Consider the following 27,986-nt stretch of genomic DNA (forward strand, 5'->3'; position numbering starts at 1 on the left):
TCTGCAACGAGTTTTTATTTTCGGAATGAAATCAGTTTCTCAAGAAGTGCATTGCAGGGGCAAAAAGTATGCAACCAATCTACATTGTGTGTTGATTCCACAGAAAAACCAAGTACTCAGTCTCCATTGATTCTAACATAAAACGTCATGTGGACGCAGCCATTGTCAGTGAGGAGGAAGTGGGTGGGGAAAAGGAGCTTGTTCTGGACCAGAAAGGACCAGCAGGGGCATTTTCATTACTTGTGCCCCTGTAGCCAGGTGGGCAGCAGGGATGGAGTGACTCAGCAAATTAGGATTAAACCAGGATACTGGATTTAGGTGTAACAGCAAACCACCGTTAAAAGGAGCTAAACCAACTTAAAACCATGGCCTCAGACAACCATAGTTAGTGGTGCTGGGGGCAATCTTTTTATCTCTGAGGCCAGCAGCAGCAGTAGTGGGTGGGAGCTGCATGCCCCCAGGGCCAATCGGGGCAGAGGGTGGCATTGGGCCTGGGCCTCATGTTCAAAGGGACCTCAGATTTAGACACTTGCTGGGGTTCTTTTGGCATCTGGTAAATTTCACAACTTGTTTTTGTGTGCATTGGATCAAAATGTGACACGCTGCCTCACTTAAAGCTGCAAATTAAAGCAAACAGGAGATTCAGTTTTGCAAAAGATATAATTCTTTTGTTAGCGGATACATAGTCATAGTTAAGAGTTAAGAATGTCAAAAGAGAAGAAAAAATATATTGGTTTAGATGGCACAAGGTTGGGTTACAAACATGCCCTTTCAAAATGTATGATTATATAAACCACTCACTCTTTTTCGTGCCTTATATTGTTTTCGTTTGTTGTCATGTGTTGCTGTCTTCATCGCCGCCGTTGCTGCTGCTAGAGGCATCAAAATCTGAAAGTGATTTGGGCCTCCCTGGACCCCTGAAAGGGCCTGCATTCCAGTAAGAGAGGCCAGAGCCAGTGTGGGGTGAAGCCATTCACACATTCACACACACACCTGTTTGGCAGGCTGGGAGAAATGCAAAAGCACATGAGAATGTGCGATGGTTCTGACCAATGCACTATAGATGTGTGCCTTTTTGAACTAATAGTCTAAAGTGCAAAATTCAGGAGGAGGGGAGGGGTAGCTTATGAGCCATGGACTGCCAGAAATAAGATTCAACACATGTCCTGTTATTTAATTAGAAACTGTACAAAAGGATAGCAATGTAAAGAAAGGTACCTCATCCCCACATTTATTCAGTGATGATGATTCAAGCACTCACTCTCATTCTGTAAACCTTTCTGCCAATCACAATGTTGGTTGCTAAATATAGTCCAGTGAGCTTATTCTAGAGCTTGCAGTGGGTTGCCTATGTAGTGCCCTGCTGCTTTCCCAAGAATGTCCACAAATAAACCAGGGCAACAGTCACAGAGGGTAGCATTTCCACCTACAGTAAAGAGTGAGCTACTTTTACTGTCCCACATCACGCCATAAATTAAGGGTCTGACTGTGGCAATGGGAAGGCAAAAGGAAATGTATGGAGGTTCCGTGGTGACTCAGCCTGACTGATGCTTCGTGCACCCAAGATCTCTTCTATTTGCCCATTCCCAGCACACTGGATCAGTCTCTTCCTTGTACATCTTAGCAACTGTTACTGCAGTGATAAGCACAGAAATTTTGTTCCCTACATTTCATAATTTTAAATTTTAAATTGTACATTTTTAAACCATTTCTAGTGTTGTATTTTAAATTGTTCTAACCTGCCCTGGGGCCTTAAGAGTGAAGGGCAGGCAATACCTCATCACCATCATTATTAAATGTATACTATGAGTGGTTTCATGCAGTCCTTAAACAAGCCCATTATATTTCCTTCTGTAAGAAACGGACACTAGTTTTGTTTTTCTAGACAGAGATTCTCAAGTAAAAAAAAAAAACCTGCATTATTTCTGATCTTTTTTTAAGAACACACACAACCTAGTGATTTCTCTAAGTAATAATTTGATGGAAATACCTTTTGTTTCTACTGAGAGAAATGTTTTTATTAAACACGCAATCTAATTTAAAATAGAAAATGTATGTACAGTTACAAAATGAAATTATTTATACTTGGACATCCATTCAGGTGTTTTAAGTCCATGAAGCCTAGTAAGCAAGTAGCAGAACACGAGACCTGTGCATTTCAGGTTCAGCAGTAAATGATTAATTGCAGTGGATGCCAAAGAGACTCAAATACATGCCAAAAGTGGATAACAACAGTTGATATCTCTGGTGAGTCCTCTGAAGATATGAAAAGAGAAACAGTGAAAGAAACAGTCTTGGGGGCCTTCCCAGGTTGGATCATTTTGCTGATACACTGTTTGTAACTTAAAAATATAGATATAATGGAAATGTCTGGAAAACTCATTATCTCTTTTTGAACTCTTACAAAGACACACTGAATACAAACTAAGCAATCCCAAGGTGAATATTTCATGGCAGAGAACCCATCACTTCCTAAGCCCTGTCAGCAATGCTCTGGTGGGAGGAAAGCTTTTCACTCTTTTTTCTTTCAGTTCTCCTTCTGTTTATTTATTTTTTAAACTTGCATTGACATCAGAGTGGGCATAGTCTTTTTGCCCTTTTCAGGGTGCTTGTGTCAAGGGAAGCCATATGTAATGAAGCACTGACATTTCTTGTTCCTTTTTTTAAAGGGAAGAAGCAATGGAGAAGAAGTGAAGGCTTGACCCTTCATCTGTATCACTTGTCGTTTACCCCTTTGCAAATTAATCTTGCAGGCATTTGTAGCCACTTGCAAAATGAACAGTCGATGTCTGTCTATTCCATGTCATAGTGCTGACAGGCCACTCTGTGCACTCTGAATCTTATAGACACCTATTCACAAATGAAGACTGTTAATGTAAAGATCCTCATCCCTCTAAGCTAAAGATCTCTGCTTCTTTTTCTTTCCAGAAAGCAAAACTCCTGTTTATATACCTGCAGATCTCATCATTGCTAAAGGTGTCTAGTTCAAAGCATTTTCCAGGGGCAGAGTCTCCCTCCTCCAGAGAGATGTTTGGGACCCTTGTTTTGGGTACTGGTTTCAGATTTGTTTCCACTGGTGATGTTTTGATTTCCATGTTCACAGCTGGGTCCTTGTTATTACCAAAAAATTGTTTCTTAATATCCTCAAAACTGTCTTTCCAGCTTCTTTTGCCTGCAGCAATCTCATCAATCACTGCTTTGTGGAAGGCCCGCACTGTTTCCCACCGATGCTCACCCAAGTGGTCAAAAACTTCAAAGCAAAGGAGATGCCTAGCCTTACGTTCTTCTGGAGAGAGGTCCAGCTCTAGGATGTGGAAATAGCCGAGCATAAACAGGTCAAGAGTTAAGCTATTGTAGTCAATAGGCTCACCATTGACATATGGCAGGAATTGTTCTGGAGAGTAGATTGCATGCCGGTGATTGAGGCGCCTGATCTGTCGAGATGGTACAAGGGAGATGATGTCTTTCCAGTGACTGATCAGATTCTGGATAGTGTATCTCTGTTGAACTAAATGGCCAAGCTTGTTCATTTCCACCAAGGGCTTCTGCACTGGAGGCTGCTGTTTCTTGAGCTCTGCCATCACGTCTACCAGTCCCATTTTTCCAGGCACCTGGGTGTCAAGAGTCCTCCTGGCCATGAGTTTCAAGGAAGGTGTATAGGCAGATTTCTTCCAGTGACTGAGAAAAAGAAGCACAATGCGCTCTTTTCGGAGGTTGCTAGACTCTGCTGTTGAGATGCAAGAACCAGTCACAGAGGAGGCTCCCTCACAGCTGACGCCAGAATCACTGGCATTCTCCATGTCTCCAAACTCATGTTCCTCACAAACCAATTGCTTCTTGTTTTTACAGGTACCTTGAAACATTTGAGGGGATGACTCCTTGGCTGTCCCATGTTCCCAGGGAATGGCATTCAACCCTCGCTGCTCAAAAGCTTTGTCTTGTCTCCAAAGATCCTGCTTTTCAAAATTTCCCCTCAGATTCCTGACAGAGACGCCACACTCCAGGATTTCTCTCTTGACAGTGCCACCTGAAATACACTTGGTCTTGCTTGACTTATGGGAATCCCGTAGAGCTGGCTTCTCATTAGCTGCTTTTTTCATGCCATTGACATTGGTAAGCAGCATGGACATGCTTTTTACCAGTCCAGACACATGACTGCACCAGGCAGGGAGCTCCTGGCTACCATCCTCTGAGCCTTGTTGCAGAAACTGACGGTTGACTGTGATATTGACGACGGGAGCAGGGAGAACAGTCTGCAGCTCCTCTGTCAGGCGTCCTAGCTCACTCTCATACTCCTGGCATTTCTTCTTCATCTGCAGTTTCTCAATCTGCTTCTCTAAGTACAGCAGGTCATCCTCAGTGAGCAATTCCCCAAAAGGGCCCAGGATGGCATTGTAAGACTGAGAATATTGCCAGTCATCCATCTCCAGTGTGCAATTCTCCTTGTTCTAGATGGGGCAGCAGGGAAGAAAGAAAGACTGCCATCAGTTAAATTCAAAGACATCGCTTCAGGCCCCTTTCCCCAGCCTGCCAAAAATGAAGAGTCAGAGAAGTGACTCAGCACATCACAGATTCATAGAAATATAGGGCTGGAACAGATCATCAAGTCCTGGCCTCAGTCAGAACAAAGAATTTCATCTTGTCACAGAACTATTTACCATCAGCTACACTTATACCTTGGATATACAACTGTAAAGTGAGCCACCTGCCTGAGTGATTGAATAGGGATGTACTTACTACTTACTACTTACTTACTTACTTACTTATTACTTACTTACTTACTAATGTGACCTGCCTTTTGTCTATCATGGAATCCAAGGCAACATATTTATTTATTTTAGTTATTCATTCCATAACATTTATATACTGCTTGACTATTCAAAAAAACCCCACATCAGAGTGGTTTACAAAAACTACTACTACTACTACTACTACTACTATTATTATTAAAAAAAGAAATAAAGCAATAAAAATATGTGTAAAAGCAGTTAAAAACAGCTATTTAAAATATTCAAATAAATAAATAAATTCAGTGATAAAAGCAGATTCAAATACATATCAGCATTCTACATATCTGTGTAGGCTTGTCTAAACAGCAGGCACCAAAAAGAGTACAGTGAAGGTGTATACCTGATGTCAATACTACATGTTGTTCCTAGACAATCCCCCATCTAGGAACTGACCAGGCCCAACCCTGCTAAGCATGGTGGTGGCCTTATGTGCCGTCAGACCAAACCATTCACATCTGTAATCTATAAAGTTGTGGCCTATTTGATCCCAAATTTACATTCACTGTCTTGTCTGGTTATTTATTGATCCGGGAGCAACAGAGTCATGCAAAAGGAAGTGCTGGGAATTACTCTGAAATCCAAATTTCCTAGATCTTAGCAGAGCACATTTACAAAACATAGACAATGTGTATATTATTTGCCCGTCTGCTCTTAGGGCAACCTAACTGCAATAAAAACGGAGGCCAGCGTGTGAATCAGGTAAGACAGTACAGTGACACAGTTTCCTTCTATTGGCTCAATACAGTACCTTCCTGCCCATCCCTTCTTCAGATGCCAGCTGCGCCTGTAATTTCCTCACCATCACCTGCCGCTTCCACTCTGGAATTGAACAACCTTGCTCATCATGAGTAGGCACCAAGGCATCAATGTCCGATGTTCCTAGCTCATCCAGCATTGAGAGCAGGTTGCCTGGTACTGCAGCATCTGGTGTCTCTCTCTTCTCACCCTGCGTGGAGGACACCTAACTTGTTAGCAACTTTTAAGGAGTTTAAAGAAGAACAGATGCTCATGAATCTACCACAATTGATCCTCAAAACATTATGGCACGTACCTTCTCAGGAAGCCCAAAGTTATTAGAAGGGCTACCTGCAGCAAAGCTGGAGAACCTGTGGCCCTCCAGATGTTGCTGGGCTCCAATTCCCATCAGCCCCAGTCAGCCTGGCCACGTATGATGGGAGTTGTAGTCCACCTAAATCCAGAGGGTCAACAGGTTCCCTGTCCCTGTTGTGGAACATAAAGCTATATATCTCCATCTGTGGGTTATTTTTAACACTTCTGAAAGGATGTGTTTAGAGGCAGGTCAGCCTAATAGCTAAACCTAGCAGGAAAAGAGAAAGAAAAATAAAACAAAGGAATTAGATGGAAGAGAACTGCAGGAGAGATCATCGGGATTACGAATACAAAACAGATGAGAGACAAAGAGGTGTAGATTATCATACAACATACAGAGCTTGAGAACAATGTGGTGATTCTCGCCTTCTGCAGAGATTTATTGATCTTCAGCTCGGGAATCAGTGATTTGTTTGATTCAGTGGGTTTCACCATGTCGAACGACTTTGAAGCTGGAAGAAAGACAAACATACTGGAATCCTACAGTGATGCACCAAAATCCACACTGAGAGCTAGAAGATTGAATTGACCACTGATAAGCTTAAGACATTTCTGTTCTGCACCACTGAGAACAGGTTAATTTCCTTCCAAGTTATGTAGACATCCACACAACAGTATTTGTCATGCCAGCAAAGGACGTAAACAAAGGAACATTGCACAATTACATCTACCTACCCCCATAATATGGGCAAACTAGACATGATGTGGGAGATCTGTTAACAAGATCTCCCACGCTGTTGTTTTTAAAGAGCAAAGGAGTTACTGCAGGGGATCGTCCATCCCTTGACATGATTGAAATCACCTTCCACGGAAAGTTGCTATTTGAGATATCCAGTATATCTTATTAGATCTCATCCAATGTGTTTTAAACTAATCTTTCTCAAGGACACTCTCAATCACAAGCAAACAAAGTTTTTTTTATCTCCGGAATGGACTCCACCTCCCATCAGAGCCACCTAGCATGGTCAGGGATGATGAGAGATGTAGTTCAGCAAGATCCAGAGGAGAGCATTTTGGCCACTTCATTGTACAGCTTTTGCCATATCCTGGAGATGATGAGGATCATGAGTTTATTCATATATACATGTGTACTCGAAGTGGTTACTCATATACACATCTTTACCCTGGCCTCTGACAGTTAAGGTCTCACCTTTTTTTTGTGAGACCCACCTCTTGTTGAATTTCTACTGTTCTGCTCCATTTTTATGTGTTTTATCATTGATTTTATAATTGCATATTCTATTGTTGTAACCTGCCCTGGGAACCTATGGTGGAGGGTGGGTAAGAAATCTTATAAATAAATAACCCCTCCTCTAACATCTCTGTGGCAAATGGGATACTGATGTAGGTCTAGATGATACACAGTCACTCCTATCCTGGATTGTGAGAAGAAACAGTCTGCTTTGTGGCATAAACTGATTGGCCTTCCCACAACATCCCCTCCGCATTAGCCTTTTGCAGGTGTTCAGAGAACATATCTAACACTCCGTATCTAACACTCTGTCTCCACAACCAACCCCCATGTTTCTTTAAAAGGTCTAATGAGGTTCCTGCATACACATAGGCTCTTTCTGCACAACTGGGAACCCTGTAAAAGGCAGGTTCTCCTATTATGAAGGTCAAGTTTCAAGCTTTAGATGAATGCTTTGAGGTCACTTAACATGTGAAAGAGTCTACTCTACTGAATTTCAGGGATGCTCAGCATTTATATTTGTCACAGGAAAGTTAATTGGGTGGCATTACTCACCAGGTGCTCTATGAAGAGCGCTATTAATATCTTTTTTCTGCATATTTGATGCAGCACTTACATCTGATTGAAGAGGTCTCATTGGTTGCTGGATCTAAAAATACACAAGGGAAGATTAGAAATGTAATCTTTGAAAACTAAAAGCGTTTTTTCTGTCTCTGGCCTGGTTTGTTCTGTTGTTGGCATCCATCTGTCTCGAGAGACAATGGAGTGTGCCCCCAGGGGGGAGAGACTGGTAACTCTGCCTCCCATATTGATTTTGCTGTGTTAGCAGCACCAAAGTGACCCCTCCAGGGTGCAAGCCCACCCCTTGGCCTCACTGATGTGGATCAAAGGAAAGCAGAGCAATATGTTTGGAAGTTCAAGCAGCTTAAAGGCATGGTAGAATCAAAGAGTCTTTGCCACCCTTGCAAGGCTCAAAAGAGGAGGCAACCAAACCCCTTTTCGGGAGGGAGTCCCACAATTTGGGTGCCAGTACCAAGAAGCCTGTTCCTGTGCCCCCACCAAGCACCCCTCCAAAGTTGGCAGAACATGGAGCAGGGCCTCAAAATGTTGAACACTGTGTATGAGCAGGTTCAATGTCTAGGCCCAGATCACTAGTTCACGCACAAGCTTCTAAGTGCATGTCTGTGTACAGTGAGGTTTGTTTGGTTATCCATTGTGGACTATAGATAATAAGAGAGGAATCAGTACATCAGCCCCATGGAAACCATCCTGGAGGTTCTAAATACAAAAGCTTCTTGCACATTTGCATTGCCTTCTAGTCAATCAGAGCATCAAGAATTGTAGAAGACAGCAGAACAAATCATCACATAGTACTCCCTTGTAGCCCTGTATGATCCTGAGGGAAAACATTGGTGTACGGCGGGGGTGGTAGTGAACAATATGGGATGCACAGCTTTCTGAATAAGAGCACAACAGCACAAGTCACGAGAAGAAAAAGAAAAAACATTGAAAGGAATTGCAAAGCATAGGGCTGAAGGACTCAGTTACATGGCGTGATAGAAAAATGCAAAGCAATAACGTTACAGTTAAAGAAACTAAGATAGAAAGTTATATATTGGCTTTACAACCTGATCCCATACTGCATCTAAGATGCGCTCCTGCCTACAAGCTAGCTGGCATCCTATCATTCAATCTACCATACTGTCATTCACTAAATTTGTGCTTAATTGTACTTTCTGCTGTTTGCAGTCCACTCTCTGGTTTGTGACTAGGCACAGAGAGAGTATGTATGGGGATCTGTTTTAGAGGACTGTGTACAGTCATCAGGGGTGACCTGTGTCGGTATAAGTTTGCCATTGTATCCGTGTCCGTTGAATGGTTGTGCTATTTGCCCTTTACAGCTTGGTATTAGCATTAGTCTTACGCATTTAGTTAACATAAGGGCTGTCATCCAATTAAAAAATATTACATTATTATTATTATTATTATTATTATTATTATTACATTTATATTCCACCTTTTCTCCAAAGAGCTCAAGATGGCATGCACAGTTATTTCCCCCTCCATCTTTATTCTCACAACAACCCTGTGAGGTAGATTAGGCCAAGAGAGAGTGATGGGCCCAAGGTCACCCAGTGAGCTTCATGGCTGAGTGAGGATTTGAACCCTAATCTCCCAGGTCCTAATGCAGCACTCTAACCACTACACCACGCCAGCAAAGGTGCTTAGTTGAATAATATTCTGCCTTTTAACAACCAATTGATTCATTTGACTGGCATATATTTGCATATCACCAGGACCTCAATATAAAGGCACTAAAAGAGGTGAGAGATAATATGCTATTTCTACTTGTTACAATAAAACACTAGTACTTTTAATTCTTCAAAATATAAACAAGTGTGCCTTTAATTCTAAAGGTATTAGAATAAAAAGAATTTAAAGGCATTAGAATTAAATTAGTGATATGTTCAGCTAAATCAACAGAAACATGTGTTCCGATATGGAAACATTCCATCAGTGACACTGCATTTCAGAAAATCAATTGAAAACAAACATTGCACAGCACAGCTGGAGTTCAAGACATTAACATGCTGTAGGTTTGTTCTGTATTTCTTGAATTGACACCGGAAGGCTAGATTTTAGATTGTTACACCACCACCCAAAGTGCTAACCCCCAACTGTACCACAACCAGCAGGGGTCAACTTTGGTCTTTCAAATTTCCTGTGCCCTGTGTGAGCCCAAAATCTGGCATGCCCCCCTTCCGTTCTTCTGAATTCACTAAGTCATAGTTGTGGTGCCCTGCAGCCCCGTGTGGCATAACCGGTCGCACTGCCCTGAATTCTTCTCTGCCACCAGGGGGCCCCCATATTATCCACCAGGCAGAAATGACAGGCAGAAATTTATGGAACTGCTCCAAAGATGTACATACCAGTTATTCACCTCCTGTCCTTGGTGGGGTCCATTTGGAACGGAAGGGAAAAGATGAACAAACGCTGCTCAGATTAGATCCAGCCCTTAGGGAGATTAGATTTTCATAACAAACCAGGGAATATTAATAACTACTCTTAAAAGGAGGAGAAACTGGAGAACCCACTCAGTCTAGAGGCAGCCAGAAACTGCATTGTGTGGCAAATGCCAGCAGGAGAAAGGGTGGAGGTCAGGGAGTCACAATTAGCATTGCATTAATATTTGAAGGCTGGGCATCAGGTGGCAACTGGCAAAGCAGCCCAAGGGGTCTAGAACCTTTAGCTGTAACCAGGAAACTGAACTGCCTGCGCCCTTCTTCCTTTTCCATTCATTTTCTAAAATGAGTAAGTTTTGTGTGGAAAGAGAGTGCTCGGCTGGGTTTAGTAGAGCCAACACACACACACACACACACACACACACACACACACACAATGGACCCGACTGTCTGTTGGTAGCCAGCCCTAGAGGTCAGCAGGGTCAAGAAAATATTTAGGCCCAGAGGCTGCCTGAATTGTTCCAGTCTCCGCAGGCACCCTGAGGAAAATGAGTTGCTGAATTCTCCCATATTCCTCTGCAAAGCCTTAAGATCAATCATGTGATGACTTTTGTTAAAAAGGCAAATAAACTTTAAAGGAGTCACACAGCACTGCAATTTTGGTCACAGCAGCAGCACTGTGGAGAGAGTATTTGATTTTTCTTTCCCCTCATGCTATTTTGTACATTTACGTTGCTACCCCCCAGCCCGAAGCTGCTATAAACTGTGCAGTTGGGTGAGAGGAGCACTTATATCATGCCTGTTTTTTTCAAAGCTGCAGAGCTAATGGCAGGTTCAGAGTAGTTATTTCAGAAGAACAGCAGAGAGAGAAAAGAGCTAAACGTCCCTTCATCATCATCATCATCATCGCTTGTTTCAAAATAGGAGCCCTCTCAGTGACTTTAATTATTATTTTTTTAAAGTTGAGAGATCTGACCATGGAATGCCCATGTCCTGTGTGGTATGGTCTTTACATGAATAACTTCTCTCATCAGATCAGCCTCCATACATTATATATGGATATAATGGATTGGCAGTGATAGATTACAAAAGTGTAATTTAAGTACGGGGCTAGAATAAAATAATGAACTATGAGACTAATGAACTCAGAGCTATTCACAGAGTTCAGGGAGATAATTACTGCCCCCAACCAGCTAGCAGTTTTCAAGCGGATGAAGTTTTCAAGTGTTATTCCAAAATAATGCTTCTCTCCGTTTCCTAAACATTTGATCTATTAATCCGATTTTACTGCTAGCATTAAGCCCATCTCAAACGCTTGGGGAATGTAAAAATGCAAAATGTCACATTAACACTAAATTAAAACAGTAACAATTTGATGGCCATTTGATAAAGAGCGTGCTTTGGGTTAACCTTCCAGCTCTGAGCATGGCTGAGAAAGATGGCTTCCCCAGAAGGAGGCGTTCTTAAGAATGTTACAGAGGAGCTGGCACACTTTGCTCCTCTTGCAGCTTCCTCCCAAAAGGTTTCCCCTAACATTTACTGTAAGACATTGCACAAATGCAAGAAGTAGCGGGCCCATGAAGGAACAAAGGTTGTGCTTGCAAGGAGGAAATTGGATCAAAGTATGTGTGTCAAAGGTGCTGAGAAGGACATGTAATTCTAACCAAGGATGTTAGTGAACAAAGCCTCTCTCAACATAGGCAACTATGTACAGTGGTGCTAATTACAGGCAGAGAACAGAACACCAGCAAATGTCTACCACATAAAAAGCCAACGGCCTCTTAGCCAGGCACCATCTTATGCTCACAGCTGGTTGGTAAATATAGTTAATTTCATCCTAACACACTCTATACATTATGCGACTTTGGCTATGTGCACATAAGGGATGGAGGAGAAATATGGTTCAGTTCATATTTGAAATCAAATTTATCAGATTCTTACTTTCTGAAACAATACGAGAACAGAAACACAGCCATCCTTCAAAATTCACAGTTATCCAAATTTTGTGATATAGTCCTCCAACCAATGTTTAGAAAAATGCATATATTCAGAAAACAGGTGCATTGAGAATGAATATATTACAGTGGTACCTCGGTTTACGAACTTAAACTGTTCCAGAAGTCCGTTCTTAAACCGAAACGGTCTTAAAACAAGGCACATTTTCCCTAACGAGGCCTTCTGCTGCCAGTGCCCTTCCACTGTTCAGATTGTTTAGTCGTTTATTCATGTCCGACTCTTCATGACTCCATGAACCAGAGCACGCCAGGCACTCTTTGGTTCTTAGACCAAGGTAAAGTTCACAAACTAGGACACTACTTCCAGTTTTGCGGAGTTCGTAAACTGAATTGTTTGTAAACAGGACTGTTCTTAAACCGAGGTACCACTGTAGTGGAAATAACATAGAAAAATCCAGAAGTGTGGAGAATTGAACTAAGATTGGAAAATCTAGAAATGGAGAAGATTGAAATTGGAAAGTACTTACATACCTATATTTACATTTAGCAACAGTATTTCAATGATCATATCTTAGTTTATTAACCCAAGAGATGCACAAGTCTCTTGCCTGAGCCTTCAGTCTCTGCTTGCAATTAAATGAGGAAATGTGTAATAAACCATATATTTCCATTTTATACAAACTATGGTTTACCTGCTTTGGAACAAAGCAGAATCTTATGTTCCAGAGCTGCTAAACATTGTTTCCTGGACAATAACAAACTATGGTTAGTTTGGGACTTCCTGGCTTAGTCATGGCTTGTGCAAAAGGAGGAACAAAGGGGCTCCTCCAAACATGAGAAGCCAGGCCTCCTCAAAAAATACATGGGCCCCCCCGAGGCCTCTGAGAGTCGTCGCCTATGAATTACAGCATGAACAGAACTGGCTGCGCTCATCCGTGACTGAAGTTGTTTTAGTCTTTACCCCTCCCTCAGTCCATAAGGCTTGAGCAAGAGAGGTCCACAGACCCCTGTGTCTCCAGAACCCCGATCTACATGTGGGCGCCAGCACTGTGTTAATTAGTCATTGCCAAAGAGTGTTCTGGAGAGATTTTTCCCCCCATTAATATTTTAATGGGAACTGAGTGATGGGAAGAGGTTCTGGTTTCAAAAGTTCCCATTCCAAATCTCGGGCTGTGGCAAGGATTTACTATGCTTTGTTCGGTGAAACCTAAGAGCTTGATTAGGATTTCAGAGCCAGCTTCTCAAGTTAGCCACAGTGCCATTCCGATGCCCCATGGTGCTTCTCTCTTGCTGCTGAAGAGCCTCAGCTGTGGAAACTTGCCGCTGCCTTACTGAAGGCTCTCACTCAGCAGCCTCTGAACTCCTCCTTCAGACCCTTCTTATCTCACCATCAGTTGCTGGCTAATTGCTGTCTAGTATCCATGTCCTCACACTGGCAGAGGAATCCAGAAGGCTCTTCAACATGCTTGCCCACTTGTTGCCCCGTGCTAGGGACATAAATAGGTGGAAATTTTCCACTCTTCTCAACAGCATGCCAAAAATAGCTGCAAAGGCAAGAGGAGCACAGAATGAATTCCATCAGGGCTGCAGAAGGGAGCCAACCACTTGTTTCAGAGCGGAGATTGTGGAAACCCAATGACATAACTTCCTAATATTTGTCTGGCACATGGCGATTGGTGAGATAGGGCAATAAATTTATGTGGATTGAATGGGTATGAGGCAAACAGATCTAAGGATTCAGATGGGACAGGCTCAGTGACTAACTAGTCACCCAGTGACTAATATATCTAACAAGCAGAGCCTGCTATGCAAAGTTGCAATGTACTGTGCTCCTGCTCAGTGTTCCAGCCAGCCAACCAGCCATACCTTCGTTCAGGATACTCCATTTCCCCACCCCTCCACTGCCTGCCTGCTTCAATGAGTGCTTGTAGCTCAGAACACCACTCAACAAGTGGACCGAAACACTGCACCAGGCAACAAAGAAAGAAACAAACCCTCTTGCTCCTTGCAAACTAGAACATCAGGAACATCTGCCCTGGCTTGTCCACTGACCTGCTGCAGGTTAATGACCATGGAAGTCAGCTTTCAATGACCATGAGCTGAAAATGTTCACACTGCTCATTTTTTTAGAGTAATGTTTTGAGAAGGTTTCTGCTTTGATTTTTAACAAGGGATACATAATATTATGGAAGCCTGGATAATTTACCTTTCTCGTGTGGTAGTCTTCTGCCTTGTGGTGACATATCCAGCTCACCGAGGAAACAGTACAGAAGCCTCTGTCTCCAGTGACTCACATGAACACTAAGACTTGTACATGATCAAAATATAATGTTTAGATTACCAGCTTCTCTGCTTCCTGTAGGTAACATGCACACTGCCTGTGTCCATTGTATTCTGCCAGGTCTCGCGCAGTGTAACCATCCCTGTCATGGATGCCTGGATCTATTTGGTGGGAGATCAGGGTTTGACAGCACTGCAAATAAATGCATAAACAACCACCATCACCCTAATCAGTACAACCAATTTATGAACAAGAAAGGGAATCATGAATGCAACGGGGGCTTTTTCTTCAATTCTTTTGCCAGTGCAACTGTCACAGCTGGACAATAATGTTCGTAAGTCAAAGAATAGTCAAATAAATCAATAATTATTCAAGGTAAGCTTTTTGCATCAACTGAAGAAGGTAGGCTGACATTGCTTAGAAATCCATTCCCACTGAACTCCATCATTTGTTCATTTTGGGCTTCCATTTAAAAAATCCTCCCTACGCTGTTTAAACACTATGGATGCTGGATTGATACAAACACAAGATGCATGAGCTGATTGTTTAAACAACCAAGTGTGGGCTACTCTGAATCTGTTAAGTAACCACACGGATGGTTTCCTGGGAGGCAGGTGGGGGGGGGGAGAGTAAATGTTAGGGGAAACCAATGTTTTTTCTTCTGGTGGAACGCACCAGAACCCAGTTCCAGGTCTTTTTACTATTATTATTATTATTATTATTATTATTATTTCAAATCCTCCTGTCAGCCACATAGGAGAGGGGAGTGATGGCATGCACACGTCATGATCAACCATGGCTGAACACACCGTATGAGTACAGCTGTGCCATCAATTGAGTTCTGATCCAATACTCATTCCCCTCGCTACATGGTATCACCAAATACCTCGAGATGCCCATTCTCAGCTGCATCATGGAGTGGGGTTCCTCCCCAATGGTCCAGCACCACGTTAGCTCCCATAAGGAGGAGTCTGTCAACAATTGCAGTGTGTCCCTCTCTGGCAGCAAAATGGAGGGCAGTGGCTCCTTCTGCATCCTGTGCTGTGAGGCCGACATCAGTGAAGGTAACCTACATGAAGGGGGGGAAAGGAGGATTACGTAGGAGTCAAAGCCAAATGGTTTTTTTTTAAGATGAGCTGTTGTTTTTTCATTCACCTATTTCTGCAGCTGCCTGGGGTACTTTAGTGCAGAAAGCAGAGGGAATTTGCAAACAGATAAATAGTGTGGAAGCACCCTCCGTTTCTGCAATTTGTTTTCTATATACGCTGCATGCCATACGTACCACAGAATTGTGCCTGACATTGGGGGTGTTAGAAGCTAAAACTGCATACCTTTTATATTAAATAAAAAAAGAAGTACAAGGGCAATTAAACCTTTTGGTGGCAGACCTCTCTATTCTGGACGGTTCTGATTATTAAAGATATGAGTGGCAATCAAATTAGTTAACAATGCAGCATTTAAGAACATGTATGATAAAAAAGAAATATTGAGCTCCATGGCTGGCATATGACTGCAGAACAATCTACAGTGGACAAAATGATGTCATGGGTTGATTCAAATAATATATTCCCATTGCTAAAATGTAAATGTTTCTTGCTTATCTGGATTTGAAGATTGAAAAAATACTGGTTTATGGAAGACAGAATGGTTGGACGTTAATGAGTGAATACTATATTTAGCTGCAGGACAGAGAATCAGAAGTCTTTTATCTTTCTTCTCTCTCTCTCTCTTCCTTTTCTTTCTTTCTTATACTCTTTCTGTCTCTGTTCTTTTTTATATTATGTATTTCATTATAAAAAGATAGTTCACAATGGGTATGAATTTTTGTATATCTTTGGACAAGTATCAATGAATATATATTTTTAAAGAAAAGGAAAAAAGTGGGATTGTGTGTGACTGTCCCAATAACATAATGAACAGAAAACATCATGAATGTGCAATAAAAAGAAATTATGGAGGGACCTTCAGTGACACAGTTATCCAGAGGAGCATATTCATATTCTTGTCAAGAAACGACACTTGCTACCTAAAATGTAAAAGTACAGGTTTACCAGCCAGATGACAACAGCGTAGTGACCACTACAGGCAGCTGCGTGGAGCACTGTCATGCCATCATGTGCTCTCAGGTGCACATCAGCCTCACAGTCCTTCACCAGGAACTGGACGATGTGCAGGTGGCCCTCCTGGCAGGCGAGATACAGCGGGGTGGCTCCACTCTGAGTCTGCTTGTTCACGCAACTGTTGGAGGAGAGGAATTATGCCAATATTAGAAGGGATGGGGGTTGGGGATTCATTGCCTCTGCGTGACAATTACATAATTCCTTATTTAATGTATTTTTGCATATAGACAGGCACATTCCCACATGGAATTTATATATATCATGAAGCTGTCAGAGGCACAGATTCTCTGCCACGTCAAAGGTGACAAGCCAAAAGCCCAGGTGATGAGGGCATCTGAGAGCAAGGCTGAAGGCTGTACAGTGGTACCTCGGGTTAAGGGAGCTGGGCATGTTTAGCCTGGAGAAGAGGAGGTTAAGGGGTGATATGATAGCCATGTTCAAATAGATAAAAGGATGTCACATAGAGGAGGGAGAAAGGTTGTTTTCTGCTGCTCCAGAGAAGCGGACACGGAGCAATGGATCCAAACTACAAGAAAGAAGATTCCACCTAAACATTAGGAAGAACTTCCTGACAGTAAGAGCTGTTCGACAGTGGAATTTGCTGCCAAGGAGTGTGGTGGAGTCTCCTTCTTTGGAGGTCTTTAAGCAGAGGCTTGACAACCATATGTCAGGAGTGCTCTGATGGTGTTTCCTGCTTGGCAGGGGGTTGGACTCGATGGCCCTTGTGGTCTCTTCCAACTCTATGATTCTATGATTCTAAGTACTTAATTCGTTCCGGAGGTCCGTACTTAACCTGAAGCTGTTCTTAACCTGAAGCACCACTTTAGCTAATGGGGCCTCCTGCTGCTGCCGCGCTGCCGGAGCACAATTTCTGTTCTCATCCTGAAGCAAAGTTCTAACCTGATGCACTATTTCTGGGTTAGCAGAGTCTGTAACCTGAAGCGCATGTAACCTGAAGCGTATGTAACCTGAGGTACCACTGTATTTGAAAGGCAGAGCTGGAGGAGCCAGATGTCTTATAGGAGAACTTTCCCTGTATTTTGACGTTTTTCAGGGGAAATAACTGGTTGAGGACATTGGGGAAAATACTCTAACATGAAAGCAAAGGGGAGCACCTGATGGAAATGGGGGATTGGAAAATTGAAAAGCTCTATTAAAAAAGAGAACTTCCCAAATGCAACAAAGCCCCAAAGCACTGAGAAATGTACCTGGCATCAGGTATAGTATATGGAATATGACACAACTTATAAAGGAGTGGAAGTGGAGGCAGAAGCAATAACAGAAATAACAGCAGAAGGAGCTGCAGCACGGTGGGGGTAGCAGCAAAAATGGAACTTTAGTATAATGCAGAAATAGAGGTTTGGGACAAAAAAAAATGCAAACAAAATACATTGTTGTCAAATTGGAATCCTGTGATTAATCAAGAGGACTTAGTATCTCAGGCGAAATGGCGCACACAAAAAATGCATGCTGAATTAAATGTGAAAGCGCTCGTGTGTATAAAGAACTAGAGCAGTGCAACAGCTAATGTTGGAATAGGGAGACCCAGGTTCGTATCTCCACTCTACCATGAAACTCACCAGGTGACTTTGGGCCTGTCATTCCTTCTAAACCAAACCTACCTCACAAGTTTATTGTGAAAATAAAATTAGGTTGTCTGGGGAAGAGAGGAGAGAACCACGTCTGCTGCCCTGTGCTTCTTGAAAAAGGAGTGGGATAAATTGTAATAACTAAATAACAGTTTCCAGATTCATGTAGATAAACTTTTTTTTTTACTAAAAACATTTTAACCCTTTAAAAGCAAGAAGTGAAGGAAACAGATTGGAATCAATTCACATAATTACTTTAGGTGTTTTATCGTGGACTTCAGTCATTGTCATTACCAGCAGGGGGCAACCATGTTTATTTTATATCACTCTCCTCTTGCCTCCTGGATAAGGGCTGGGGGATATAGGATTGCTGGATGCGTTCATTTAAAAAGCTTCTTTGGACTAGAGGTGTGCTGTTGACTCTTAAGGCATTTTTGCACCCAGGATTTCAAAGTGGCTCTTACTTCAATAGCTGTTAATGCAAAGGACAATTGCTCTTGGCCAGAATGCTTCATTATAAATGCTTCCTCACCACTTCTTCCACCACAGCAACAACAATCAGGTGGTAAATGCTTAGACTGATCTATGCCCTCCATGTGATAATGGCCTATGCCAGCCTTCCTATCACCTCTCAGTGAGCTTCCCTCCCTCTGACCTGTCTTCTGTAGCCAATATTTCATAGTACCAGGGCCAGCCCAAGACATTTTGCTGCCTCAGGCGCAGCAGCAAATATCCACTATGCCCCGCCAACAAACCAAGGTGCATGGCCTGTCATGTTATTCTTGCACCTGAGGTAGAAAATCCCACAAGCCTCTCTCCCCTCCCTGAATAATAAATAAGTGACAAACGATTACTCTTTCATGATACCTATAATAAACTGCCTAAGGCAGTTGCCTCACTCTGCCTAATTAAGGGACTGGCCTTATATATTGTTACTGTAAAAGGGAAAAGACACACAGAGAGAGTAGAGATAGGTGAATCTGTCACTTTCAGTTTCTCTTAGTTTATCCCCCTACCCCACCACTTCAATTTTAAATTCATTTCTTGAAAGATTTCACACTAGTTTGCAAATTTCTTTTTGTTTAAAGTCATTGTGGAAATTCATCATCATTCAAGGGCACATTTGTCCTTTTCTACACATCTTTATATGCTATTTTGCCTATCTACACATTTTTGCAAAGCAATTTCTTCCAATAGCATGCATTTGTGTATGTCATGTTTACTAACACATGTATTTTTACACACACTAGCCTATCTAATTTCTCCTCCATCCCTAACAGTGAGTATAAAAAGGTTTCTCACAATGTATTCAGCCTTTGGGGCAAACAACCCAATCTTAAAATAAAAAAAATCCTTCCAGTAGCACCTTTAAGACCAACTAAGTTAGTTCTTGGTATGAGCTTTCGTGTGCAAGCACACTTCTTCAGATACACTGAAACAGAAGTTGCCAGATCCTTCTATATAGTGAGAAGGTGGGGAGGGGTATTACTCAGAAGGGTGGTGGGAATGGGAGATTGGCAGATAGCTGAGATGAGCCTGCTGACGACTCTTAACGACTGTAATAGGTCTTACAGGAAAAGGCAAGGGGTGAGAAGGTGAGAAATGGCTTAGTCATGTATAATGGGATAAGAATCCAATGTCTTTGTTCAAACCAGGTCTCTCCATGGTTTTAAGTTTGGTAATGAGTTGCAATTCAGCAGCTTCTCTTTCCAGTCTATTTCTGAAATTCCTTTGTAGTAAAACAGCTACTTTGAGATCTTGTATAGAATGTCCTGGGAGATTGAAGTGTTCTCCTACTGGTTTCTCTGTTTTGTGATTCTTGATGTCAGATTTATGTCCATTTATTCTTTGGCGTAAGGTTTGGATAAATAATAAAGAATAAATGGACATAAATCTGACATCAAGAATCACAAAACAGAGAAACCAGTAGGAGAACACTTCAATCTCCCAGGACATTCTATACAAGATCTCAAAGTAGCTGTTTTACTACAAAGGAATTTCAGAAATAGACTGGAAAGAGAAGCTGCTGAATTGCAACTCATTACCAAACTTAAAACCATGGAGAGACCTGGTTTGAACAAAGACATTGGATTCTTATCCCATTATACATGACTAAGCCATTTCTCACCTTCTCACCCCTTGCCTTTTCCTGTAAGACCTATTACAGTCGTTAAGAGTCGTCAGCAGGCTCATCTCAGCTATCTGCCAATCTCCCATTCCCACCACCCTTCTGAGTAATACCCCTCCCCACCTTCTCACTATATAGAAGGATCTGGCAACTTCTGTTTCAGTGTATCTGAAGAAGTGTGCTTGCACACGAAAGCTCATACCAAGAACTAACTTAGTTGGTCTTAAAGGTGCTACTGGAAGGATTTTTTTTATTTTGACTATGGCAGACCAACACGGCTACCTATCTGTAACTGGAACCCAATCTTAAACATTGACCCCAATAGCTTTAGTGCACTCCACAGCCTGCCTCAACTGTGCTTTGATGGGTTGTTCTACATTTTCCTCTCCCTTAGCTCTGCCTTTCCTGGCATTTTTGCTCCTCATGTTTCCCCAAGAGGAAGCAGAGTAAACAGCTGAGGGAGTCTAGTGATGCTAACAGATAACAAGCCTTTGGGGGCTCTGTGTGAAAGATGAGCTTGAGGGAATTGTAACAACACACGAGGGCTGTAGGGGGCAACAGCCTTCTGGAAATTAGGAATCTGACCCTTTGGGAATATCTATCAGAGATATATTGGAAAATTCACCCAAACGATAAGCACATCAGAAAGACATTGACTGGGCACCAACAGCCTCAAGCAGAACAAGAACACATTGCTTTGTACTTACACATTTAAGTCTAGATTGTTTCTTTTGTAATACTGAATTTATTCTATGTTTGCTGAATTGTTGATCTTTCTCTTCTTTGAATTTAGTCCAAGATAAAGAACCATAAGAAGAGAGTAGGAGGAGGGGACTTGATGCTTCCCATCAGCTGCTAGCGCCTGGACAGCAGACTCACAGGGACATGTCTCCATAGAGAGAATGGTCTTCCCCACTACAGTGAGATGCATTGTGTTTCTATGTACGTTGTAGTAATTATGTCTAGATTTGTATCTAAGTATATTAAATTTGCACACACAGATGCCATGTAAAAATCTGTCACAAGGACCACCTTATAACAGCTCCCCATGTTCCCACAACTTGCATTGCTAATCTTTCACATCTGTCATTCTTGCACTGTACAGCTTCTGCATGACTTTGCAGAATGAATGAGAAAATATATATATATGGAGGGAGAGAGGGAGGAAAAGATGCTGGGCTGTAGTAGATGAGGGAAGAGATTAAAAGCACTCAGGCAGATGGTTATGAGGCGTCTGCCTTTGGAAACACAATCCGCTTCAGCAAAGATCTTAAGCGCCTGCCTTCTGTCCTGTCAACAAACACACACAGAGCATCTGGGAAATGCTGTGGCATGGAAACAAAACACTAAGGAAAACTCTACGCTGCTAGGCTAACCTAGCCATGTACTCTCAGAACTCTGAAAATGGTCGCTGTGAGCTGCCTTTTCCTCCATACAAGCTGTCCCAGTGTACTGTTGCAGGAAGAAAGTCTAGCACAAAGAGCAAGTATGTATGCTCTGCCCTGGATAGCATTTCCTCTGATCGCAGCATCTTCCATGATCACAGCACAATAACAACACCAGAAAGCACAGTTGGAATTGTAGAAGTTGTGCAAAATTATACCCTGCTCCCAGAGCACTTTCTTCGTGCAATCCATCAGTTTGTGCCCTTCCCAGAGGTTGTTGGACTATACCTCCCATCAGCCCTGACCACATGAATGGCCCAGGAGGGGTGTGCTGCCATCATAGGCAGCTACACTGATTTCATTTTACTGAATAATTTTTATATCAACAGTGTGTGTTCTCTAGACCACACAGGCAGGCAGTAGCACAGCAACTCTGGTCAATGATTGTACTGGCGTGCGTTTGTTCCTTAGATGACTATGTGTAGTATTACTTCAAAATGTGGCTATCCAGCCCTGCTGTGCTTGGGAGCCCTCCTCTGAGTGGGACCCTGGGCTTTTGCCCCCAAGTCCTGACTTGAGAACATCACTGCATGCGGCAGAAAGAGGTGGTAAATGCAGAACTGCACTGGGGCATACACAGAAAATAATGTCCCCATGCATTGCATGTGCATAGTGCAGGCCTGAGTGACAGCTCCAAGTGAGGAAACAGTGCCTTGCAATGCTGCAAATGGGCTGCCCTCTGAATATCAATATGCTGTGCTTTTACCTACCTGTGGTCTGCAGCAACCAGCAGCTTGAGGCAAGTGAGATCACCCTTAGCTGCTGCATAATGAGCTGGCACAGCACCTTCCTTTGTCTTCATCGCAGTGTCAAAGCCTGCCTGGACCAGCCACTCAATGGCCTCTGGGTGTCCAAAGCGAGCAGCTAAGTGGAGGGGAGAAGCCCCTGAAGCATCCTGCTCCTATGGAGGGCAGAAGAAACAGTTCAGGAGTAGTGGTTAACTCTTCCCCACCCACTCTCACTCCTTAACATCAATGTCACGACCACTTTGTAAGTTGTAATTGTGACCCAGAGACCACTTGAAACAGCCTCTTCTGGGGGATGTTGAAACAGGCCCACATACCCATTTACCAAACTTAATGAGGTGGAATATTTACTGATGGACTATATAAATGTAAAAAGTAACAATAGTGTGTCATGACCCAGAAACCATGCACTGTGTGTTGGACTTGGAGGATGATGAGATCCTGCATCTTTCTAGGGTTTACATGCAAAAGGTCCCAGGTTCAATTCCTGTCATCTCTGGGAAGAGGAAAGACCTCTGGCCTGAAAGAATTGCTCCCAGTCTGCGTGGACAGTACTGATCTGTTTCAGTTTGGGCAGCTTCTTATGTTCCTCCATTAGCAAGCTGCTGCACTCGTGATCAGCCATTCGTTAGAATACAACAGAAGTTAAAGTATACTGCAGATTTGGAAAATGGAAGTGTTAGTGTGAATATGGCCTGGAAACGATTAAATAGTTTGTATGAAAGAAGGCAACTGTAGTACTGTACAAATGCATGTCTTTCGTTTTTTAAAAAACCAGAGGGGTATAGGTGGGGCAAAAGGAAACATGACTTCAGTCATGTATTCTCAATCCCGTGTCTCCCTAGAGAGCAAGTAATGAGGTGATTGTTTCAGTGTGTTGCCTTTTTGTGAGCCTGCCTCTAGCCAGAACCATTAAAGAGCCAATGTAGCATCGTGGTTAGAGTGTTGGTCTATGATCTGGGAGACCAGGATTCAAAACCCCACTTAGTCAAGAAACTCACTGGGTGACTTCAGACCTAAATTACATCGCAGGGTTGTTGTGAGGATAAAATAGGGGAAACCATGTATGCTGCCACTTTGAGCCCCTGGGAGGAAAAGGGGGATAGAAACTTTGATAAATAAGTAAAGCAGCTAAATCAGTCTATGTCTTTATACGTTCGTACTTGTGTTGTATGTCCTCATCCTGAAGGTGATCAGGATATCCCAACAAAAACTGCCTCAGCTGGCCTGTCAAAAGATCCAGGAACCCAGAATGATTTTAAGCTATAGGCAATGCTCACTTTGTGCAGGGGTTACGTTCTGGACCTCGTGCGCATTGGCATGGCCTGCATAAAGCGTTCCACCCCTTCCAGGTATGTTTTTGGGTCACTTCCGGGTTCGGCACCATGCATGCATGTGCAATTGGATGCACATGAATTGGCCGTTGCCTCTATTTTCACTCATTTATGTCCACATGTTCATTAAACAAGTGGAGGAGGGAGAGGGGCCATGTCCACAGGATATGGCACTGATGGCATGCCTTCACCTGAATGAGTGTAGGCAGCCCTCAGGCACAGCCCTGCTGCCCCCCTCCATGCATTCCTTGGATGAGTGAATGGGATTTTAATACAGTGTTCCTATGTGGTAACATCTGGAAGCAGTAATTATTATTAGAAAGACAAGCACCAGCTTTTCTGACCGTTATTGCAGTGTTATACTTTCATTTGCATTCTTTGCTAGCATATGCTGCAGCTTGCAGTGGAAGCCCATGGCACCATGTCAATCAAAAAGCCAATTCCCCAAAATCCATTGTTACAGAGAAACAAAACTCAGAGTCACAGACAAGGAGCTTGATTTTAAATAGTTGGGGCAAGAGGGGCAGGGAGCAAGTTAATGCTCCACCCCAATGATGTCCCAAGCACACTTGTTTGCTTTCTCCTTGTGGGAGTAGGGAAAGAGCTGCACTTGGGGGACATTGCCATGGGGTCAAAATTTGCCCTTTCCCATTAACACTTTGTGATCCAGCACTCAGTGACAAATATCCTGCGGGAGATACAATGGCAGCCCTGTATTGGGAAGTTTTTAATTTTTGATGTTTTATTATGTATCATATGCTGTAAGCTTAATACAGTGGTACCTCGGGTTAAGTACTTAATTCGTTCTGGAGGTCCATTCTTAACCTGAAACTGTTCTTAACCTGAATCACCACTTTAGCTAATGGGGCCTCCCGCTGCTGCCGCGCCGCCACTGCGCGATTTCTGTTCTCATTGTGAAGTAAAGTTAACCCGAGGTACTATTTCTGGGTTAGCGGAGTCTGTAACCTGAAGCGTATGTAATCTGAAGCAACCCAAGGTACTACTGTAATAATAGTAGTAGTAGTAGTAGTAGTAGTAGTAGTAATAATAATAATAATAATAATAATAATAATAATAATAATAAATGTGTGTCTCCATGAAGAGCATACACTGAACTCACTTCAGATTTTTGGCAATGAACAAGCCCACTTTAAACACAACACCCACCACAAAGAAGGACTTGCTAAACACCGCAGTCTCCCTTGGACAAGAAGAGTTAAATGCTGTTGGTAGTCCAGCAAGGGTTGTTTGTAGACAAGGGGTGCCGGCACTCTCTGCCACCCAAGTCTAATCTAAGAGCAGCAACCTGTGCAAAAACACTGGGTGGTATTCAATGCTCCTCCTCCTCAAGATAGACCTATTGTCGTTAATGGACATCACTAACTTACCTTAATTGAGCCCGATAGGAAAACTTATTGAATACCACCCACGGCAAATATGTCTAGCTGCAACCAGTGTTCTACCTTGCTCCCGCAAGATCCCTGTTTGTCAGACCCCTTACCTGCATGCTGTAGCCTCCATCTTTGATCAGCCACTTCAGCTCAGCCAAGTTGCCCATGGCTGCTGCATCATGTGCTGGGGTCGCACCATTGTTTGCTCTCTGATTCCCGGGAAGCTTTGCTTGCAGTACCAGGAACTTGAGGCACTCCAGCCTGCCTGCTCGTGACGCATGATGCACCAGGCCTGCTCCCGAGCAGTCAGTGATGTTCTGGTCCAGAGTACCATCAATGTGCAGCTGCTCCAGCATAGGCAAGTCTCCTTCCTTGGCAGCTAAAATAGCCCTTTGGTCTCCCATCTCTGGGAGCCTTGCTGTTGTCTTCACTGGAAGGTCCTACTTTCGCAGAGTCTCTTGTTTTATGTACCAGCCAGGTGCTATGTGTCTCTGGTTACCGGGTAAGGTACTGTAGAAAGCATATGTACTGCAGGGGTGTTTTTTTTTTTAAGAAGGGGCACATGGCAGGTGAGAGAGAACAGCTAAAAGCTCCTGGCAGAATCAGGGATGTTATTAACTCTTCTTCCACTTGTGGCACTGAATCCTGAATTGTTATAAAGAGTGGCGTGATAAAATATAAAGTAAGCTTGGTGTTCGTTTGAAAAATATGAGGCTTTCAGGAGCAACAGCTCTATGATGCAATTAGTGTGTGTTTCAGTTCCTACTGTATTTTCCTGCATTGACTGATAAAACACAGAAAATACGCTGTGAGATGGTTTATGAGTTAGATTCAAATTTGTAAAAACCACGGCTGTAAACAGGAAATCTAGTATTTCCCCTATAATTGTGATGTACATGTCTCTAGTATGGTGTGGCTGATATCTGTTCAAATAATGGAAATTCCAAAGAGATAGGTTAAATACTGATGATGATACAACACTAAATAATTCGGTTCTACAGACTTCTGCCACATTGGGATTGCAACAATCCTCCACCATCAAAGAAATTAGTGTTCTAATATTACAAAAGAGGGCAAATATTGTGAATTAATAAAGAGGGTTTCTACAGAGGCAAGATGTCAAAGCTGCCTTATTATTTTACTCCATTTTCTTTATAATGAACTAAAACAGATAATATACAATCACCAGTCATCTCTCTCTATTTAACACATTTTGTTCCCAATCCAAAATATTTCAAGCATCTATAAATGTTCCATAATCAATCTATGCACAATACATTAGAAAGTAATCAGATAGAATATTTTTGTCCCTCTCATGATGGTGCAGATCTTCCCCATGGTTTCCTATAATTGTTTCATAATAAATCTGTGGAAATCACATAAACAAATGATCACATAGAATATTTTTCTGCCGCCAGAACACAAACAACTTTTCCCAGGGTTTTCCCATTTGGATCATTGCATCCGCACTTGTTGTGAGGGTACACAATCTCCCAGCTCTGTTTCTTCTTTTGTAAAAGCAGGATTTGCTATTTGAAGGAGAATAATAATTTTATCTCCATTCACTCTACAGCTGTGCTTGCAATGCAGATCAGTTCACTTTTGCTTGAGCTAAGACGGGCTTCAAACCCAAATCCCCGTTCATTATGCATTTTGATAGGTCACTTACTCCTTCCAGTATCTTATATGACAAAGTGCATTCTATGCCACACCTGCTGGATCATACATGAACACATGGAGCTGCCTTTGTCAGCAATCCAAGGTCTTAGGCCATGTCATCCCTAGGCTGGCTACCCCAAATTCTTGTAGTTACGAGATGCCAAAGCTTGACCCTGTAAACTTCTGCATGTAAAACATAGGTCAGGCTTCCTCAACCTCGGGCCTCCAGATGTTTTGAGACTACAATTCCCATCATCCCTGAACACTGGTCCTGCTAGCTAGGGATCATGGGAGTTGTAGGCCAAAAACATCTGGAGGGCCAAGGCTGAAGAAGCCTGATATAGGTTGTCAGTCAACCAGCTGAGCACAGGGACGTGCCCGTCAGCTTCACTATACAGCAGGGGTAGGCAACCTAAGGCCCGTGAGCCGGATGCGGCTCAATCACCTTCTCAATCCGGCCCACGGACGGTCCAGGAATCAGCGTGTTTTTACATGAGTAGAATGTGTCCTTTTATTTAAAATGCATCTCTGGGTTATTTGTGGGGTATAGGAATACATTCATTCCCCCCCCCAAAAAAATACAGTCTGGCCCACCACATGGTCTGAGGGACGGTGGACCGGCCCACGGCTGAAAAGGGTTGCTGACCCCCGCTATACTGGTTTCGACAAATGTTGCAGATGCACCTCTTCACTGTGGCCTTTCACACCTGAGGTGTTTTCAGGACCCGCCCTAGCCCTTCAACTGCAATTTGTTTTGACTGTTTTTAATACTGAATTTTAAATTCTGGTCATCCTGGGATCTGCTGGTGAAGGACAGGCAAATAAAAAATAATAATAAATGCCTCAAGTAGAGCAAATAAGCTGTGTGGCTTAGTATGTGTATTTCCATCCTCCTAGAAATCTTTCACCCTGTTATTAAAAAAAATACAAAGAAAAAGCATAGAATTGTAGGTAACTATGGAGCCCACTTCTTTTGAATTTTTGCATATGGGCTGAATATACACCATTGTTGTTGTTTAGTCGTGTCCAACTCTTCGTGACCCCATGGACCAGGGCACGCCAGGCACTCCTGTCTTCCACTGCCTCCCACAGTTTGGTCAAACTCATGCTGGCAGCTTCAAGAACACTATCCAACCATCTCATCCTCTGTCGTCCCCTTCTCCTTGTGCCCTCCATCTTTCCCAACATCAGGGTCTTTTCCAGGGAGTCTTCTCTTCTCATGAGGTGGCCAAAGTATTGGAGTCTCAGCTTCAGGATCTGTCCTTCCAGTGAGCACTCAGGGC

The 27,986-nt window shown here is 42.8% G+C and overlaps 2 protein-coding genes across 2 annotated transcripts in view; both read right to left on the reverse strand.

Annotated features, from left to right (window-relative positions):
- Positions 1 to 27,986, reverse strand: part of SCLY (selenocysteine lyase) — a 62,534-nt gene that overhangs the window by 15,089 nt on the left and 19,459 nt on the right. The window lies entirely within an intron of this gene.
- ESPNL (espin like) lies at positions 597 to 27,981 on the reverse strand. The gene is made up of 10 exons (XM_081006099.1): positions 25,155 to 27,981; positions 22,284 to 22,474; positions 16,343 to 16,529; positions 15,178 to 15,360; positions 14,352 to 14,483; positions 7,648 to 7,741; positions 6,237 to 6,352; positions 5,539 to 5,736; positions 802 to 4,448; positions 597 to 617 (listed from the first exon to the last, which is right to left on the reverse strand). The coding sequence occupies exons 1-9, from the start codon at positions 25,446 to 25,448 to the stop codon at positions 2,886 to 2,888; spliced, it is 2,958 nt and encodes a 985-aa protein (XP_080862225.1). The 5' UTR covers positions 25,449 to 27,981; the 3' UTR covers positions 597 to 617; positions 802 to 2,885.

This window comes from Podarcis pityusensis, assembly GCF_964106645.2.
Source record: "Podarcis pityusensis genome assembly, chromosome: 5".
Taxonomy (NCBI): domain Eukaryota; kingdom Metazoa; phylum Chordata; class Lepidosauria; order Squamata; family Lacertidae; genus Podarcis; species Podarcis pityusensis.